Raw genomic sequence first — 17,165 nt, 5'->3', positions numbered from 1 at the left:
CGTGTGGGACTGTTGGCACCAGCTTGTACACATACGTGATCTGTGACACTCGTCAAGGTCAGGAGACCTACGTGGTCTGGAGAACACTAGACTTAATGCAGGAGCAATTTGGATATTCCTATGCCCTTTTCCATATGCCTAAAGTCCTTGCCATCTCCCCTCACAGTGATAATTTTAGATTAGGTAATCATGTGACTGGGAGGGTGTCAAAATTTAGAAAAGACTGGTCAAAACTAGAAAAACAGTTATGTCTTGGATTTTTTTGGTACTAGTGGTACATAAAGGCATATTATTGCACAGCAGTTTGAATAGGGAACATTGAATGTTAAGAGTTTTATATGTAACAGGGAGTTGAAGTCACAGGAGAGAAGTGTCTAAGGAGTAAAGAAGACCATAGAGAACACAGATGGCAGCCTCTCCCAAGGGCTAGCATGCAGCACCAGGCTGTAGCCCCAAGTCCGAGGTGGAGGCTGCCTGCAGAGAAGCATCTGAAGTCACAGAGTTGCCTTGAGTCGCCTTATGGGTGCCATCCAGAGGGAGAAGCCCAGCTGACAGCTCCACTGGGAAGCTCTTCTCAGTGCCTTACCTCAGCTCAGGCAGGACTAGGAGGAGCAGCCAGTGGAGAAGGGCTGCCCCTGACACTTACCATAAAGCCCTCCAAGATGCACTGTGGGAAATCGCCGTGAGAGGAACCACTCATTGCTCTACGTTGTGGCACTGCCAAGGGCACACTCCTTGGGCAGTATCAGTGTGCTGAGCTGCCAGCTGAGGTAGGAGCGCAGCTGACTGCAACAGGACAAAGGCCTTCCTTCTCAGTGTCCTCCCAGTGCCCTCTACACACAAGGTTTTACCTATGCCAGCTGCCCCAGGAGACATGTTTGAAGCACAGATCTACAGCTCAAAGGCAATAAATTGAAACCTAATATAATATACAGAAAAGGGTACTCATGAACTGTTTTTTTTTTTTTTTTCTGATAAGAAAATCAGGTTTTGCTAAATAGTTTTCTGTCAACTTGATACAAGCTGGAGTTCTCTGAAAGAAGGGAACCTCAATTGAGAAAACGCCCCCATAAGTTTCAGCTGTCAGTCCTCTGTGGGCGGGGCCATCCCTGGGCTGGTGGTCCTAGGTTCTTTCTATAAGAAAGCAGCCTGAGCAAGCCAATAAACGGTACCTCTCTACGGCATCTGCATCAGCTCGCCTCTAGGTTCCTGCCCTACTTGAGTGTCTGTCCTGACTTCCCTTGGTGATGGACCTGTAAGTGTAGGCTGAAATCAACCCTTTCTTCCTTGAGTTGCTTTGGTCGTAGGGTTTTGTCGCAGCAATCCCCTAGCTAGGATGAAGTCCAGGGCCATCAATTGCCTCTCTTCTCACTGTTAAATAAAAGTTTAACAGTAATAGTAGTTCTCCATTTTACAGTTTTCCTCTTTGAATTAACAATTACAGAGAATTCACTGGCATTGCATCTCCAGCATGCATGTGGATGTCTGAGGGCAACCATGTGGATCCTGGGGTTTGAACTCAAGTCCCTGTGGCTGGCAGCAGTCACTTTTACCTCTGGAGCCATGTTGCCAACCCCTGTTTTTTTTCTTTTGTATTTTATAAATTTTCCCAGTCAGTAATAATTGCCTTATTCTAAGAAAAGCATCAAAAATGCTTCAAATAAATTCTCCTCGAAGAACATATTTGCTTTAAAAATACGTTTGTTTTTGTTCAAAAGATTAATAAGAATGTTTATAATTGTTTTAAACTCACTAGGAAGGTGCAGACTTCTTTCTGTTCTCTATAGAATACTTTCCTTCTTGTCTATTTTAGACTTGGTATTGTTTTATCATTGTGCTCAATTAGTGGTCCACCCACATCAACTTAGTCATCTGCTTGAACTAACTTGAGTCATGGGGTGCCTCTCGGGCTCAGTAACGTTAGCATGTTAGATGGGTGTCAGGCCCCATACCCACTGGGCTATCAGGACTGCCTCAACTCTGCTCTGGGGTAGGGTTCTTATGCCAAAGCAGTTGCAGTATTGATGATTAGCTGAAAGATCCCTGTCACATACCTCCTCCCTACCTTTTTATGTATCTTGTGAAAAAGGACAATAAACAGATTAAAGCTAGCTTTATTATAGGCTCTAAAGAAAAGAAAATAAAGAGAATAAAAGAGACTTCCTTACTTGGAGATGAAATGCTTTGCTTAAAAACAGTATATTCTGAGAAATGTATCCATAGGTAATTTTGTGTAACTATCACAGACCATAGAATTTACTTACAGAGACTACTGTTGCACTATGATAGAATCTCAAGGGGACCACTGTCATATGCATTGGCCTTCATTGACAGAAACACCATTGTGTGGCATAGTTGTAGTTTTATGGAGACAATGGTTTCCTTAGCAACAGTTATCAAATGCCTCTTTGTAGTGTGTAACACTTTTTTTTTTTAATAGCCCAGGCCTATGGTATGAAAATCAGTTAGCCCCTTATCCAAGGATGTCTAAGATTTTCTTTCTTTTTTTCCTCTCTCCCGAGTGGGATGAAATTTGCAAATATTTTAATTGCTTTTAGCCATGTATCCATTCAGGAAATACTCTCTGAAAGTCTTTTATATAGAATGTAGTATGAATGCTATTTGACAAGACAAGATTCATGTTCAGCCCAAGTAGTGGTGGTGATCCCCAAACCAACAGTGCGGAGCCAGCAGTTGTGTGAGGGTCTGATGCTGTTGCCACTCTTGCATCCTCCTCCCCATGACACAGTGACAGTAGACCAGACAACGGGCAGTGCTTCGGAATGTGCACAATTTAGATGACTCAAATTCAGACAGAAAATATGACATAGATGAGCAACATTTTGTCAAATAAAATGTTCTTTTTGTAATTACCAGCCCCCAAAATGGTTGGTGTCTGGTTTTTATATGCTTTGAAGCAGATGAGGGTTGGGATAGAGTTCAGTAGTAGAGGTCTTGCCTGTCACCATCAGGCCCGAGTTTGATTTCCAGCCCTACCCCCAAACAAATAGCAAATTGGAAGCTGCCGCATGTGGCTTTGAGACCAGCAGTTTGTGAACCATATTATTTGTGTTATTCTTGTATCTAGAACTATGTTCAAGATGTTATACATTTCACTGAGTTAGACATAATCTTATTTCCTCAGAGATATTCTGTAATCCAGTTGCACACACAAAAGAATCTATGAGCAGTTGAAGCCTGAGGCACAGCTGAGCTACTTGTGGCCAAGTGCAGATGATGTCATGTAAGCCTAGTGCTCTGCTGGGGGCGTCAGACACAGGAGATGGGTCATTGTGCAGGACTAATTAAGGGAAAAAAAGGGTCCTCTCATTGGGCATCAAAGGAAGTAAGAAATGAGATTACCAACAAAATAGCCTTTCCATGACTTGGTTAGGCGCTGACTAGCTTTCTAGAACATGACTCTGTAGCATTTGGCTAGATGAGGTCTCTGGGGGCTCAGGCCTCCCTTTACATTTTGGGAAGTCTAATTTTTCTATAGTTATATATGAGATTTCCATAGTAATGGTCATGTTAACAGTCTATAGTAAGCTGGTTACAAGGGTTCTCCAGGGGAAGCTCTTCCCTTCCCTGAGCCATCAGACAGGAGTAAAACCAACCCATGAAACTTCATTCTAAAGCTAGAGAAAACAGCTGACCTTCAGGGGTGGTGGTCAGCAGTTAGACACAACTGTCCAGCTCCACAGGCTAACGCCTCTAGGATCTCAGTTTTATGTGGATGATAATTCTGTCATTAAAAAAGCCGAACAGAGCCCTTTCCTTTAGGTGCTCTAACACACGCTCCTCCGGCCTCAGCCTCTCCAGCGCTGGAATTCCAAGCATGAGCTTCCTGCCACACTGGCTTTGGAAGCATGTCACTTAATAGAGCTTGAAACCAAAGACTGGAGGAGAGGCTTGGTTGTCCCGCCTGGTTTGTGCCTGCACCAAGCGTGCCCCCGTTGTGCCTTGCAGATCTCTTTCTCACACTGTCTTACGCCAAACATGTGTGTGTGTTCCCCTCAATCTGTACACATTGGCCTTCCCAGTGCTCCGCACAGTGTCACTAATTCAGCCTGGTTGTGACACGGATGGAAATGGACTCTTAAGTAGCGTGTAGTGCTTCACCTGTTTTGTACCCTGCATGGAATGTAGCACCTAGCCGCCACCCTAGTACTTAGCCACAGCACCCTGCTATGGGTACCTTGGCTTCCCTTCCTTTCCCATTTCCTGCTCTCCTTATCTCTGGTTTCCATGTAGACGCTGACATCCGGAGGAGTGCAGTCTCAAACGGCAAATCATCCTTCTCCCAGAATCTGTGAGTATCTTTCATCTGTGTAATGACTTTGTGCTGTGTGGAAAAACAAACCCAGATCATGGCCTGTGGGTGAGAAAGGTCACAGCAAAAGCCGTCCCGTCTCTAGAAGAGGCAGGGTTCGAGTGATGGCCTGTTCCATGGTGGCCACTCAAGGGGAGAAAGACCACATCTGTGAGAGGTACAAAAGCAGTTTCACCGACTTTATTTTATAAACAGGCCGAGTGCCCATCTTAAGTAAAGAGGCTGAACTTTAGAGAAAGGAAAATACAGAATTCCTAACTGCAGTACCACGTACTGCAGGAGGGTGAGATCAGTGCTTGTGTGTAGTCACGTCAGAACAGCACATGAGTGTTTGGCACCGAGTAAAGAAAGTGAGCCGCTGAGAAGGTCGGCTGTGTGGTCCTGGGCCCCAGCGGCGGTGGGAAGCCCCAGTCATCCTGACCCCGTGTACTCAGTCCTCCTCTCCCTTCCAGCTCGCACTGCTTCCTGCACTCCACATCGGCTGAGGCAGTGGCCATGGGGCTTCTGAAGCAGTTTGAGGGGATGCAGCTTCCAGCTGCCTCGGAGCTCGAGTGGCTAGTCCCAGAGCATGATGCTCCACAGAAGGTAGGCTGCCTTTCCCATCCTTCCCTGCCCAGGAGCCTGTGAACCTGCTGCTCTTGTTCTCCTGGCTCACATGGCCCAGACTGGAGTGAACCTAGGTCTCTTTCCTTATTCAGCAGCAGACATTGTTTACAAGTGTGTTGAGTGCCTGAGTGCCTGAGTGAGTGAGTGAGTGAGTGAGTGCCTGAGTGAGTGGGTGAATGGGTGAATGCTTGCCTGCCTAGGTTTCCCTGGCTGTTGTTTCTTCACCATCCTCTTCCACAGAGAAAAAGCTCATGTTTGCGTCTAATGTTTAAGGTCCTGTGAGAGTGAATTGCTCAGACTCCTTTCTGCTCTGTAGTTGAATCCTTTGAGGTGTAAGGCATGCTGGCATAGTAAAGGCCTCAGGAAGTGTAGGGGCAGTGCCAGCAATGGGTACCAGCATTCTAGAATGCTGTCTCTCTGCCTCTTGGAACTCAAGATCCTGGCTTCTTGTAGCCTGGTACCTACTTGTTCATTTTTAAATCAGATTTGTTAAAGCCTCAACCTATGATAATCCTGGAATATTGTCTCATCATCTCTGCTTCTGTTGCGGCCAGAAGGGCTAAGCATACGTGTTCCCATCCATCGATTGTCCAGGCCAGCTCATGTGCGCTTTCCTCCTCCAGCTCCTGCCTATCCCCGACTCCCTGCCCATCTCACCAGATGACGGGCAGCACGCGGACATCTACAAGCTGCGGATCCGCGTCCGTGGCAACCTGGAGTGGGCTCCACCCCGGCCGCAGATCATTTTTAATGTTCATCCAGCCCCCACGTGAGTAGCCAGTGTCGGAGGAGATGCGTTCTCTTTGCTCTATAGGAGCTGTCTTCTTTCTTACCTGTGTGTCTCTGCCTCTGGCTGTGCCTTCCACACATTGCTGTGTATTTAAAAGCATGGAGAGACGACCCTCCATTTTACTCTTGCTCTTATATTCTTCTAGCCATTGCATTCTCTCCCACACTTAACTGGACCCCACACCCCTGTGAGTCCACATTCCCAGACCGTGGCCTTCCTCCCAGCACTGTGAGCTCACTGTTTTCTTCTCCTTTTAAGATAAATCTTTTCTCTCCCTTTGTTCTGTCCTCACCCCTTGCATTTGTTCAGACAGACGATCCCTTACTCACTGCAGTGGGCTGACCCAGTAAACCCTGACCTCATAAACCCTCACTCTGCACTCGCGCTCCCAGTAGAAAGGGAGCTTGTCCAGCTCTACAAAGTTGGTGGACTCTTGGCGCTCCCATCCTTTCAAGAGTCTTCTCGCCCTCACCCTTTAAGCCCCTGAGCCCTGTGTAGCTGCCGTCTGCTAACCCCCTCTCCTTTACCTTCTGTAGGAGGAAGATTGCCGTGGCCAAGCAGAATTACCGCTGTGCGGGATGTGGCATCCGGACAGACCCTGGTAAGTCCCATCATAATGACCCAAGAACTTTGTCCTCCCCCACGCCTGTCCTAGGTGATGGAAGGGGAGAGAGGACAGGTGGGGGAAGGGAAAAAGTCCTGGAGCAGGAGGGGAGGGCATTACCTCAGGGAGCAGCACTACCAGAACCATATCCTGGAGAAACTGGCTCACTGCAGCTAGGCTCTTAGAGACTGGATTTGGATTCTTCAGTAGCCTCAAGGGTGGGGTGCAGGAGCCATAGGTCCCACTGTGCGAGTTCCCAGCTTTGGTTAGACGTCAGTTGACTCTCCCTGCCTGCTGTTTGAGGGGCCACCAGCTTCTGAGTACCAAGTCACACCAGCCTCTGCTTCCTGGGCTTCTTCTAGACTATATCAAGCGGCTGCGGTACTGTGAGTACCTAGGCAAGTACTTCTGCCAGTGCTGCCACGAGAACGCCCAGATGGTCGTCCCCAGCCGCATTCTGCGCAAATGGGACTTCAGCAAGTACTACGTCAGCAACTTCTCCAAGGACCTGCTCCTGAAGATCTGGAATGATCCTCTCTTCAATGTGCAGGACATCAATAGCGCCCTCTACAGGAAGGTCAAGCTGCTTAACCAAGTTCGGGTGAGATAGCTGAACAAGCTGGGCCTTGGATGCCTGCTTCTGTCCTAGCTCCTGTTTCTGTTGGTGCAGTTGCCTTAGGTCACCACACTTCTTGTCACAGTCACCGTTCATGTTCTGAGGACTTTCTTTTTTTTTTTTGGTTTTTCGAGACAGGGTTTCTCTGAGCCCTGGCTGTCCTGGAACTCACTTTGTAGACCAGGCTGGCCTCGAACTCGGAAATCCGCCTGCCTCTGCCTCCCGAGTGCTGGGATTAAAGGCGTGCGCCACCACGCCCGGCTCTGAGGACTTTCTTGTTTGTTCTCCAGTGCTGGGGACTGATGCCCTTAGAGCTAGCAAGGCCTCTGTCCCAGAGCCACACTCGCACAGTTCCTGTGTGCTTGTCCTGCCAGACTCGCAAACCTCGAAGCAGCTCTGAGGCTCGATAGCACTGGGAAGCAAAGGCAATTTCTGCCCTCACAGATAACGGGGCTGGGCATTTGAATCCCAGAGTTCTCAGCGGTTGCCATTGTGTCTGATGAGCACACTGAAGTGAGGTGTGGAAGGTTTGACTGAGAGGTGCTGTGTGAAGAGTGGGGGGCTGGCTGCCCCTCTAACAGGTCCTTCTCTCTCTCCTCCTCCACCCAATGTCTTGTCTGCAGCTGCTGCGGGTTCAGCTGTACCACATGAAGAACATGTTTAAGACGTGCCGACTGGCCAAAGAGTAAGTCTCCCGTGGAGGCCAGAGTCCTCCGGCTGCCCTGTTGTCTCTTAAAGCCTATGTCCCAACTGTTGGCTGCTTTACCTGAGGAAGAGTTTGCGGAAATGTCTGAAATTAGTGGGAAGCCATGACAGTAATTAAATTGTGTCTCTTTTGAAAAGGACTATCTGTCCAAGGTGAGACACTGTTTTCCAAGCCCACTCTACAGAATTTATAAATAAAATAATTTTGGTATGGAGAGCTGGGGTAGCCTAGAATACCTGGGCTGGCTGAACGTCTTTGTCCCCTCTTCCCATCCCCTTAACTTCTCTCCTTCTGAGTTTGGTACGGTCATGCACCATGGGAAATGTTTATTTCCTTTCCTCCCTCTGCCTCTCATTTCTGCAGGCTCCTGGATTCCTTTGACGTGGTTCCAGGCCACCTAACAGAGGACCTCCATCTGTACTCACTGAATGACCTGACTGCAACCAAGAAGGGAGAACTGGGGCCCCGGCTGGCCGAGCTCACCAGAGCGGGAGCCGCCCACGTAGAGAGATGCATGGTGAGGCGACCTTGCTCTGCCCTGCAGCCGAGGCTTTGCTCCGGGCTTAGGTGGGGCAGGGTTCTTGCCATTTAGCTCCCCTTATGGATAGTTGACACTGAGAGAAACCAGAAGGGCTTGTGGTTCTCTAAGTCCGTGAGCAATAGGTTCTTCTTATCTGAAGAACCCGGAGTTAGAGGAGGGAGCACTGCTGAGCTGGGGCAGGAGGATCTGAGTCCAGAGTCAGCCTGGGCTATTCATCAAGACCCTGTCTTGAGAAAACAAAAATACAAAAACAATTAGGACAAGAGTTAATGCAGGTGTTGGCCCAGGCTAGACTGAGCAGCCTCCAGTGAAGAAGGCCACACTCAGTAGGACCTTGACCACAATCTAGAGGCTGCTGTTTTCAGTCACAGTCTCCAGCAGTTTGCTCTCTCTGTAAGACCATTTTCTTCTTTCTGGAATGAAGGTGACCCTTAGATGAACTGTCCTTCCCTCTTGAGCTTTTGAGGACTGATGAAGTAGCTTACAGCATCTCTGTAAATTCTACTTACAAGGATCAACATGCTAGAAACCTGGAAATGAGACTTTTAGATCTGCCCGTGTCAGCTGCCTGGTTTGTGGCCTGTGGCAGGGTGAGGGGTGTGTACGGTGGGGTTGGGATGGACACACTGCAGTATAGCCTGACTAGAGGGTGATGTTTCTGGGAAACACCCTTACTTTACCTTTTATCTTAATAAGTTGTGCTATATGTTTCAAAGTAAAAATCGATACTGGAGTACAGCTTTGAGGACTATCTTCTTCGCACCCCCCCTTCACCCGTTCTTCGTCACTGAGGGCTGCTCCAGTGGCAAGGACTGCTCAAACCTGTGTCTCTTGTCCATCCCTGAAGCTTTGTGTGTGGTGTCCAGCCCTGCTGTGGCTCTCATACTCCCAAGTCCAGCCCGAGGCTGTATGTCACAGACACTAGACCCTTCACCTGCTCAAAGGTTTATTTATGACTCGCTTCCCCTCCTGGAGTTCACCCTCTGAAGCCAGCCCTTCACTTTTCCTGTTACTCTCCACAGCTGTGTCAGGCCAAGGGCTTCATCTGTGAATTCTGTCAGAATGAGGAGGACGTCATCTTTCCTTTTGAGCTGCATAAGTGCCGGACCTGTGAAGGTGAGGGTCATTGCTAGATGGGAAACCACTGTACTCCCTGCGAGTCCTCTGTTAGCGGGAGTGTGGTGTGAGTGACTCCACACTCCAGCCCCGAGCACCAGCTGTGGGGAGGAGTAGCTGTGGTGGGGAGAAGCGGCTGTGGTGGGGAGGAGCAGCTGTGGTGGGGAGGAGCGACTGTGGTGGGGAGGAGCAGCTGTGGGGAGGAGCGGCTGTGGGGAGGAGTGGCTGTGGTGGGGAGGAGCAGCTGTGGGGAGGAGCGGCTGTGGTGGGGAGTTGCTTCCAGCCCAGGATAATACGAATCGTTTTCTTCTCTCTCCTTTTCAACCGGAATGAACAGAGTGTAAAGCATGTTACCATAAAACTTGCTTCAAGTCTGGACGCTGCCCCCGGTGTGAGCGGCTGCAGGCCCGACGGGAGCTGCTGGCCAAGCAGAGCCTGGAGTCCTACCTGTCTGACTATGAGGAGGAGCCCACGGAAGCCTTGGCTCTAGAGGCCACCGTCCTAGAGGCCACCTGAGGAATACACTAAGCCCTTTGTGCAAGGGTCTGGCGAGGGTCAGAAATAGACTGAGCCACACCTTCAAGGAAGGTGGGGCCTTTTAAAAATATATATATTGTCATTTTTTATGACTTGTCTGCTGTCCAAGTGTAGGCAACCTTTCTTGGTTGATGGATCCAGTCTCTTGTGACAGCTGTCTGTGGGCACTGGGTATTTTTGTCAGGGGAATGGACATCGAGACCCAGTTCTGACCCGCTCGGCCTCTTCCACTAGGACCAGATCTGGTTACAGCTGCAGCTAACGATCATTGCCACTGTTGACTTAGTTCCTCAGCGTCTGAGCCAGGCCTCTCTCAGCCAGCGACCTTCTCCTTTGCTGCTGAAGCAGGAGAATGGTCTTTTCTCAGGCCTAGTCCTAACAGAGACTAAGACTGTGCCCTGAGGCACGGGAGAGAAGGGGGTATACAACGGGCATTCTGTCTGGCCACGTAGGTATGGGGGGGGGGCAGGTAGGAACAGAACCGTCCTTGCTCTAGCATCCTCGGGATCTCAAGGGGCAACCATGACTCCCCTGTTTCAAATATTCCTGGCATAGGTGGGCACAAGCTGGTTTGTGTACTCTGGTGGGCTTGGTGAGCAAAGACCAGATCTGAGTCTTAGGTCAGGCCACAAGCCTATAAATGCGGCTGCAGCTGGTGCTTAAGGAGCATAGACATCTCCTCCGGGGTGGTCAGTCTCTCAGTTAACTATCGTGAGTGCAGGTGTGCTTCATGCTCAGGCAAGTCCCTGGTGCAACCTAAGGCGAGGATAGAAACCCCATCCACCATCTTAATAGTGGGTTCCATACTGCTCTGTACGACTATGTGATCATTGTGGTTCCAGTACAGGTATGACCCAACTCCATTCTCTGTCCCCTTCCCCCAGAGAGCTGCAGCCCTTCCTCTTGGCTGATCTCTTGCCTTAGCTTCTTTTCTCAGAGTTGGGGGAAGCCGGCCAACTAGTAGCACTAACTAAAGCACTTGGCAGTTTGTGAATGTGTCTGTTTGCTCAGAGTAACAGGGCCTTTATGCAGTTAACTAACTCTTCAGCTTTGTAATCTATGTCAAACCATCCATTTCATGGTACTAATTTTAATAGACTCTTCCCCTATCACCTAATGTGCATTTTTTGTGGGAATCGCCCTGGACTAGGCTGCACATGATGGTGGTGGTGTTTGAGTTGCTGCAGCACCGACCTCGGTAAACACTGGTCAGGGCTGCCTCTCAGAGCCTGGCAGTTCTGTGAACTAACGTCCACAGCCCTCTTGTTCTGGAGCCGGCCTGTGGCTTCCTGTACTTGACTGCTAGTAAAATCATTGGTCCAGGCAGTGCCGCAGGCCGTCAAATGGAGTTGCATGTTGTTGATGGAAGCTGACAGGTAGCTGTGCTTAGAGGGAACGAGGGATCTCCCAGAGAGGCAGAAGGGGCATGACATAACAGCCAAGCTGAGCTCCAGCAGAGCAAGAGGGAGCATGCCAGGCTACTTCCAAGGTGTGGCTCCTCTGCCTCACCCTTGGGATCTGACAACTACATGGACTGGATGACCGGGACTGCTCTCAGTAGTCAATGAGGCAGAAAGCCGAGGCCAGAGCCAGTTCTGCAGAGCTGGCTAGAAATCCCTCCCAACTCAGTTATCACTGAGTCAGACCTCAGAGTCAGACTCTGACTCCAGGGCCAGTTCCTGGCTGACTTCCGTCCAGCTGCTCACTGAAGTCACCACACTGTAGGAGACTTCCACCCATGCTCCCAGTTCACACAGGCTCAGGCAGTCTCACTGACGTCCCTGTTCCTTTCCACCTCCCCCACCCCATCCCTCTAGATCACATACCTTTTAGAGCTCCTGAGTCTGCTGTCATTACTGACCAAATACCCATGTTTGTTTATTTGAGGAGCCGGAGCAGGGGGTGTGGTGAAAGCACTTTGTCACTTAAAGTATCTGAGGATCCCCTGCTGCACTGATGGGAGGTGGGAGTGGAGCTTAGGGGAGGGAGCAGCATTCTGTACAGAGGGGACAGCTCCAAGTGCTCTGCACTTAAGGGGCTCTTCTTCCTCTGCTGAGGGCTGGAGAGCTTTTGCCGAACAGAAAAGGAGCAAGAGTCTAAATAAAAACTCTGTTTGTGTACAGCCTGTGTTTAGAACTGGATTTTCACCTGCTGTAATTTACGCACATCCTGACAGTCCATGGTCTCTTTAATAAACTAAGGAAAATAAATCTTGCCTTTTATTTACCTGCCTTGACGACTATGGAATGGTTTTGTGTATTTACTGAAAAGTGACTGCATCTGAAAATCCCTGTGTGATTTTTGTGGACTCTCCTCCACGTGACTCTTTTGTTAGTTGTTCTGTTAAGGTTATTGTTGTTGGGTTTTAAACACAGGGTCTCACCATGTATCCCAGACTGGCCTCAAACGTGGAATCCTCCTGCCTCTGCTGGGATGATAGGTCACACACCATCACACACTATACACATGGCTCTTTAGATGCCTCTCTGTCATCTCCCACCATGGTCTAAAACCAACTCTTATCTCTGCAAACCTAACCATTGGTGACTCAGCTCTGAAAGCTGACTTCCTCTGGGTCAGGTTACACGTCTGTCATCAAGTTTGTTGATTGTCCTTTTCTTTGGCTGTATCGCATTCCATTCCTCCCACTCTGGCACAAATGCTGACTGTTCTCTCAGTTGTCTGGGGTCTCACCAGCTTCTTCCTGTTCATTCACTTTCAACAAATATTCCATTACCCACTACACACCAATGTCTGTGGTAGTCTGTGGGGCTATAGCAAAGAACAAAGTGGAGACAGGCCTTCCCATAAGGAAGTGAAACACTTTTGTGGCCCACAGACATTACACAAAATCACCAAAGTGAATGGATAGTCAGCCATCTGTGCCTGCAGGTCTTGGTTAAAAAGCTGGACATGGTGACATATACCTATAATCCTAGCACTTGGGAGGCTCAAAAAGCCAAGATATTTAGAAAAAATACAGTAAAAGCTACCACAAATTTAAGAACACAGTGTAGTAGCTCTTTACATTCTATTAGCTATTATGAGTTATATAGACATTTAAAATATATATGATGAAATATGATAGAGATAAATATATGATAGGAATAAGATGTGATACGAGTAGATTCCCTACAAATATTAAGCTATTTTATATGAAAGATTTTGAGCATTGATGGGTCTCGGGAACCCTAGAACCAGTCGCCTGCAGGTAAAGGACAGCTGGTGATAATCTCCACTGATGGCTACAAAGAAAAGACCAAATGCTATTTCAAACAAATCCAGGACCAGAGAAAGGTGACATTCCTAATGGTTATGCAAGTCCTTCCCCCAGGTCGGGGCTCAGGCCGAAATCTTTAAACAGGAGCTGGCCTGTGTGAGGACCTGACAAGACAAGAACAGAAAAGAACTTACAGATTCGGATTTGTTTATAGGTTTTTGTTTGCTTGATTTTTTGGGTTTGTTTGTTTTTTTGTTCTGTTTTTGTTTTTTGTTTTTTGTTTTTTTTTTTGAGACTATGTTTCTCTATGTAGCCCTGGCTGACCTTGAACTTGGAAATCCGCCTGCCTCTGCCTCCCAAGTGCTGGGATTAAAGGTGTGCGCCACCACTGCCTGGCTCTGTTTATGTCTTGTAACCCACACTGGCCTCAAAATTCTCCTGCCACGGCCCCCAGAGTGCTGGGATTACAAATGTGCACCTGTCACAGCTAATTACAGTTTTACATTTAAAACCGTGTTTGTGAATGCAGGCGCGGACGTGCCCTGGCGCCTGTATAGGTCACATGACACTTTTGGGGAATGGACCATCCTCCTTTTTTGAGTGGGAGGTCTCTGATGTGTCTGTTGTGCTGCATACCCCAGACTAGATGGCCCTCAGGCTTCTGGGTAATTTCCTATCATCTCGGTGTTGGAGTGCTGGGTTACACATGATGCACACCACCACATCCAACTTTTTACATAGGTTCTAGGAATCAAATGGGTTTAAGAGGTAGTTTCAGACCCAAGGCCTGAACTTGGGTCATCAGTCTTTCATAGCCATTGCTATTACCTTTTGTGTAATTTTCCCATACCCACCACCCCTTTTTAAAAGAGGTCTCTGCACCACTCAGGCTAACTAATATCAAACTTGCTATATAGCTGAGAACAACTGTACTGGTCCATTTGCCTCTGCGTCTCCCGAGTGCTGGGATTACTGGAGTATGCCTCTATTTCCAGCACTTTTAGGCTTTATATTGAGAATTGGTGCAATAGACAAAACGTTTGTGTTACCCTAGATTTTATATTGAAGGCTTTATCCCAGTGAGGTCTTCAGATAAGACCTTTTGGGAGGCAAATGAGTGTCCTTAGAGTCAAGCCCCATGGTGCAGCTTATAAAGTCCTGCAGGAAGCCAGCCAGACAGCTCTTTCCATCCTTAGAGGGCGAAGCACAGACAACTATAAACCAGGACGAGTGTTTATAGTCACCAAGAAAGACCCCTCAAGTTCGCCAGTGGGAAAGCTGATGAAGAGTTTTATTCAAAGTGAGTGGCTGGTCGGAATGCCAGCATCCTTTGCAGAGAAAGGGCAGAGCAGAGGGTTGTTGTACTGGGGCGGAGGCTCTAGTAAAGCTCTGAAGAGGTTACAAGGAACTGGTCTAGTGGATTGTCACTGTCACCACCTAAGAACATGTCAGAAGAGAGAGCCCATCTGCTCTGCTCAGCTCTGTCTCAGCAGTCTTAAGCAGAGAACAGAAGGTTGGGAACAGCATAATGAAGAGACAGGATCAAGTACAGAATCTCAGGGAGATCAGGCTGGTCAGACTCCTGATTCATAGACTTTCCCTTGAGCCTGCGGCCAGCAAGGCAGGCCACACAGTAACAGCTGAGCTGAACACTCACCCCTGAATAACTGGAACACCCCAAAGAAAGGGAGCTAATCTGAACACTCACTCACTGCGGCACTGACCCTGCTACCTGTGTACTCCCGCGGCCTCCACTGTGTGCAGGTGTACTGTATGAGTCATGGCAGAGAAAGTGGGCAACCTTTATGGCCTCATGGCTAGGAGCCTGTGGGACCTAAAAGGCCCAGGATTATGGAGGAAGGGTTGAAGAACTTCCCCCAGATAACCTCAAACATGAGGACAACAGGACTTGGCTACCACCCTCTTCCCAACCTGGAACCATAAAGCTGCCTCTCCTACCATCAACCCTAGTAAGAATGTATTACCCCATCAGTGGCCAGGCATCAATCCTTGTTTGACCTTAAAAGCCAGATGACCTCAGTTCAGGCCAGAAAGCCTGGCACTCACTGGAAGAGATGAGAGAGCCTGGCACTCCCTGGAAGAGATGAGAGAGCCTGGCACTCACTGGGAGAGATCAGAGACCCCTGGCACTCACTGGGAGAGGTGAGAGAGCCTGGCACTCACTGGAAGAGATCAGAGACCCCTGGCACTCACTGGGAGAGGTGAGAGAGCCTGGCACTCACTGGAAGAGATCAGAGACCCCTGGCACTCACTGGGAGAGGTGAGAGAGCCTGGCACTCACTGGGAGAGGTGAGAGAGCCTGGCACTCACTGGGAGAGGTGAGAGAATCTGGCACTCACTGGGAGAGGTGAGAGAGCCTGGCACTCACTGGGGAAGGTGAGAGAATCTGGCACTCACTGGGAAAGGTGAGAGAATCTGGCACTCACTGGGAGAGGTGAGAGAGCCTGGCACTCACTGGGAGAGGTTAGAGAGCCTGGCACTCACTGGGAGAGGTGAGAGAGCTCTGGCACTCACTGGGAGAGGTGAGAGAGCTCTGGCACTCACTGGGGGAGGTGAGAGAATCTGGCACTCACTGGGAAAGGTGAGAGAATCTGGCACTCACTGGGAGAGGTGAGAGAGCCCTGGCACTCACTGGGAGAGGTGAGAGAGCCTGGCACTCACTGGGGGAGGTGAGAGAGTCTGGCACTCACTGGGAAAAGTGAGAGAATCTGGCACTCACTGGGAAAGGTGAGAGAATCTGGCACTCACTGGGAAAGGTGAGAGAATCTGGCACTCACTGGGAGAGGTGAGAGAGCCTGGCACTCACTGGGAGAGGTGAGAGAATCTGGCACTCACTGGGAAAGGTGAGAGAATCTGGCACTCACTGGGAGAGGTGAGAGAGCCCTGGCACTCACTGGGAGAGGTGAGAGAGCCTGGCACTCACTGGGAGAGGTGAGAGAATCTGGCACTCACTGGGAGAGGTGAGAGAGCCCTGGCACTCACTGGGAGAGGTGAGAGAGCCTGGCACTCACTGGGAGAGGTGAGAGAGCTCTGGCACTCACTGGGAGAGGTGAGAGAATCTGGCACTCCCTGGGAGAGGTGAGAGAGCCTGGCACTCACTGGGAGAGGTGAGAGAGCTCTGGCACTCACTGGGAGAGGTGAGAGAATCTGGCACTCACTGGGAGAGGTGAGAGAATCTGGCACTCACTGGGAGAGGTGAGAGAGCTCTGGCACTCCCTGGGGGAGGTGAGAGAGCCTGGCACTCACTGGGAAAGGTGAGAGAATCTGGCACTCACTGGGAGAGGTGAGAGAGCCCTGGCACTCACTGGGAGAGGGCAAAAATCAAAGGCGGTATCTGAAATCAGGCACAAATTATGAAAATATTGACTTGTTTGACTTAAAGTGATTCAAGCCATGGGTGTGCGATCCTTTTCAGTTTGTAACAGAGCGCTTGGCTGCAATTCCTGCCTTTTAGGGATCTACTATCTAGTTATTAAGACAGGAGCACATAAGTAAAAGTATTAGACATGGAGTGCCTTCTGTGTCCTGGGCACTACTTTAAATTATTTATATATTGCTGACTCGTTAACCCTCCTGAATACCCACTGAGATAGACTGCATCGTCATTTCCACTCTAAACACGTAACTAAGGCAAAGAGAGTTAAGCAACGTACTCAACACATTCCAGCTTGTGTAGTGGAGCCCAGATCCACATACGGGTGGCCTGGCTCCAAAACTCCACCTTTAACAACTGTTATGCCGAGATCAATGAGAAGACTGAGTTCTAAGAGGCCGGAGAAACCAGTAGCGAGTGTGGTCACGACACTGGGAAGTCCAGTGCTAGAGCTGATTCCTAAAACTTTGGAGGCATGTTAGGATTCTCTAGAAGAACCGAACAGGAAGGATGAATAGATATTAGAGAGGGTTCAGTGGACTGTCTTACATGATTTGGGCTAACATGTACACAGGGCTGGCTACCCGGGGAGTTCCAATCAGGTACTAGAGGCCTGGAGGGTTCCTGGAGACCATTGGTCTTCAGTCCATAATGGCAGTCTGTGTTCTGATAATGAGTGAAGGAGTGTAGCGATAGCACTAG

At 49.1% G+C, this 17,165-nt stretch overlaps 1 protein-coding gene across 5 annotated transcripts in view; it reads left to right on the top strand.

Moving 5' to 3' along the window:
• Positions 1 to 12,085, top strand: part of Rubcn (rubicon autophagy regulator) — a 54,707-nt gene extending 42,622 nt beyond the window's left edge. For all 5 annotated transcript variants that reach the window (XM_029470263.2, XM_029470262.2, XM_029470258.2 and 2 more), the window contains 9 exons: positions 4,255 to 4,312; positions 4,786 to 4,918; positions 5,563 to 5,708; positions 6,266 to 6,330; positions 6,696 to 6,934; positions 7,573 to 7,634; positions 8,019 to 8,172; positions 9,219 to 9,312; positions 9,650 to 12,085. In XM_029470263.2, coding sequence (XP_029326123.1) covers positions 4,255 to 4,312; positions 4,786 to 4,918; positions 5,563 to 5,708; positions 6,266 to 6,330; positions 6,696 to 6,934; positions 7,573 to 7,634; positions 8,019 to 8,172; positions 9,219 to 9,312; positions 9,650 to 9,828 — 1,130 coding nt within the window. In that variant the 3' untranslated portion in view covers positions 9,829 to 12,085. The remainder of the gene's footprint in view (positions 1 to 4,254; positions 4,313 to 4,785; positions 4,919 to 5,562; positions 5,709 to 6,265; positions 6,331 to 6,695; positions 6,935 to 7,572; positions 7,635 to 8,018; positions 8,173 to 9,218; positions 9,313 to 9,649) is intronic.
• Positions 12,086 to 17,165: the final 5,080 nt, after the last annotated feature.

Source organism: Mus caroli, unplaced genomic scaffold, assembly GCF_978045245.1.
Source record: "Mus caroli unplaced genomic scaffold, Mus_caroli_1 scaffold_17, whole genome shotgun sequence".
NCBI lineage: Eukaryota > Metazoa > Chordata > Mammalia > Rodentia > Muridae > Mus > Mus caroli.
This window is presented reverse-complemented; position numbering and strand designations above follow the sequence as displayed.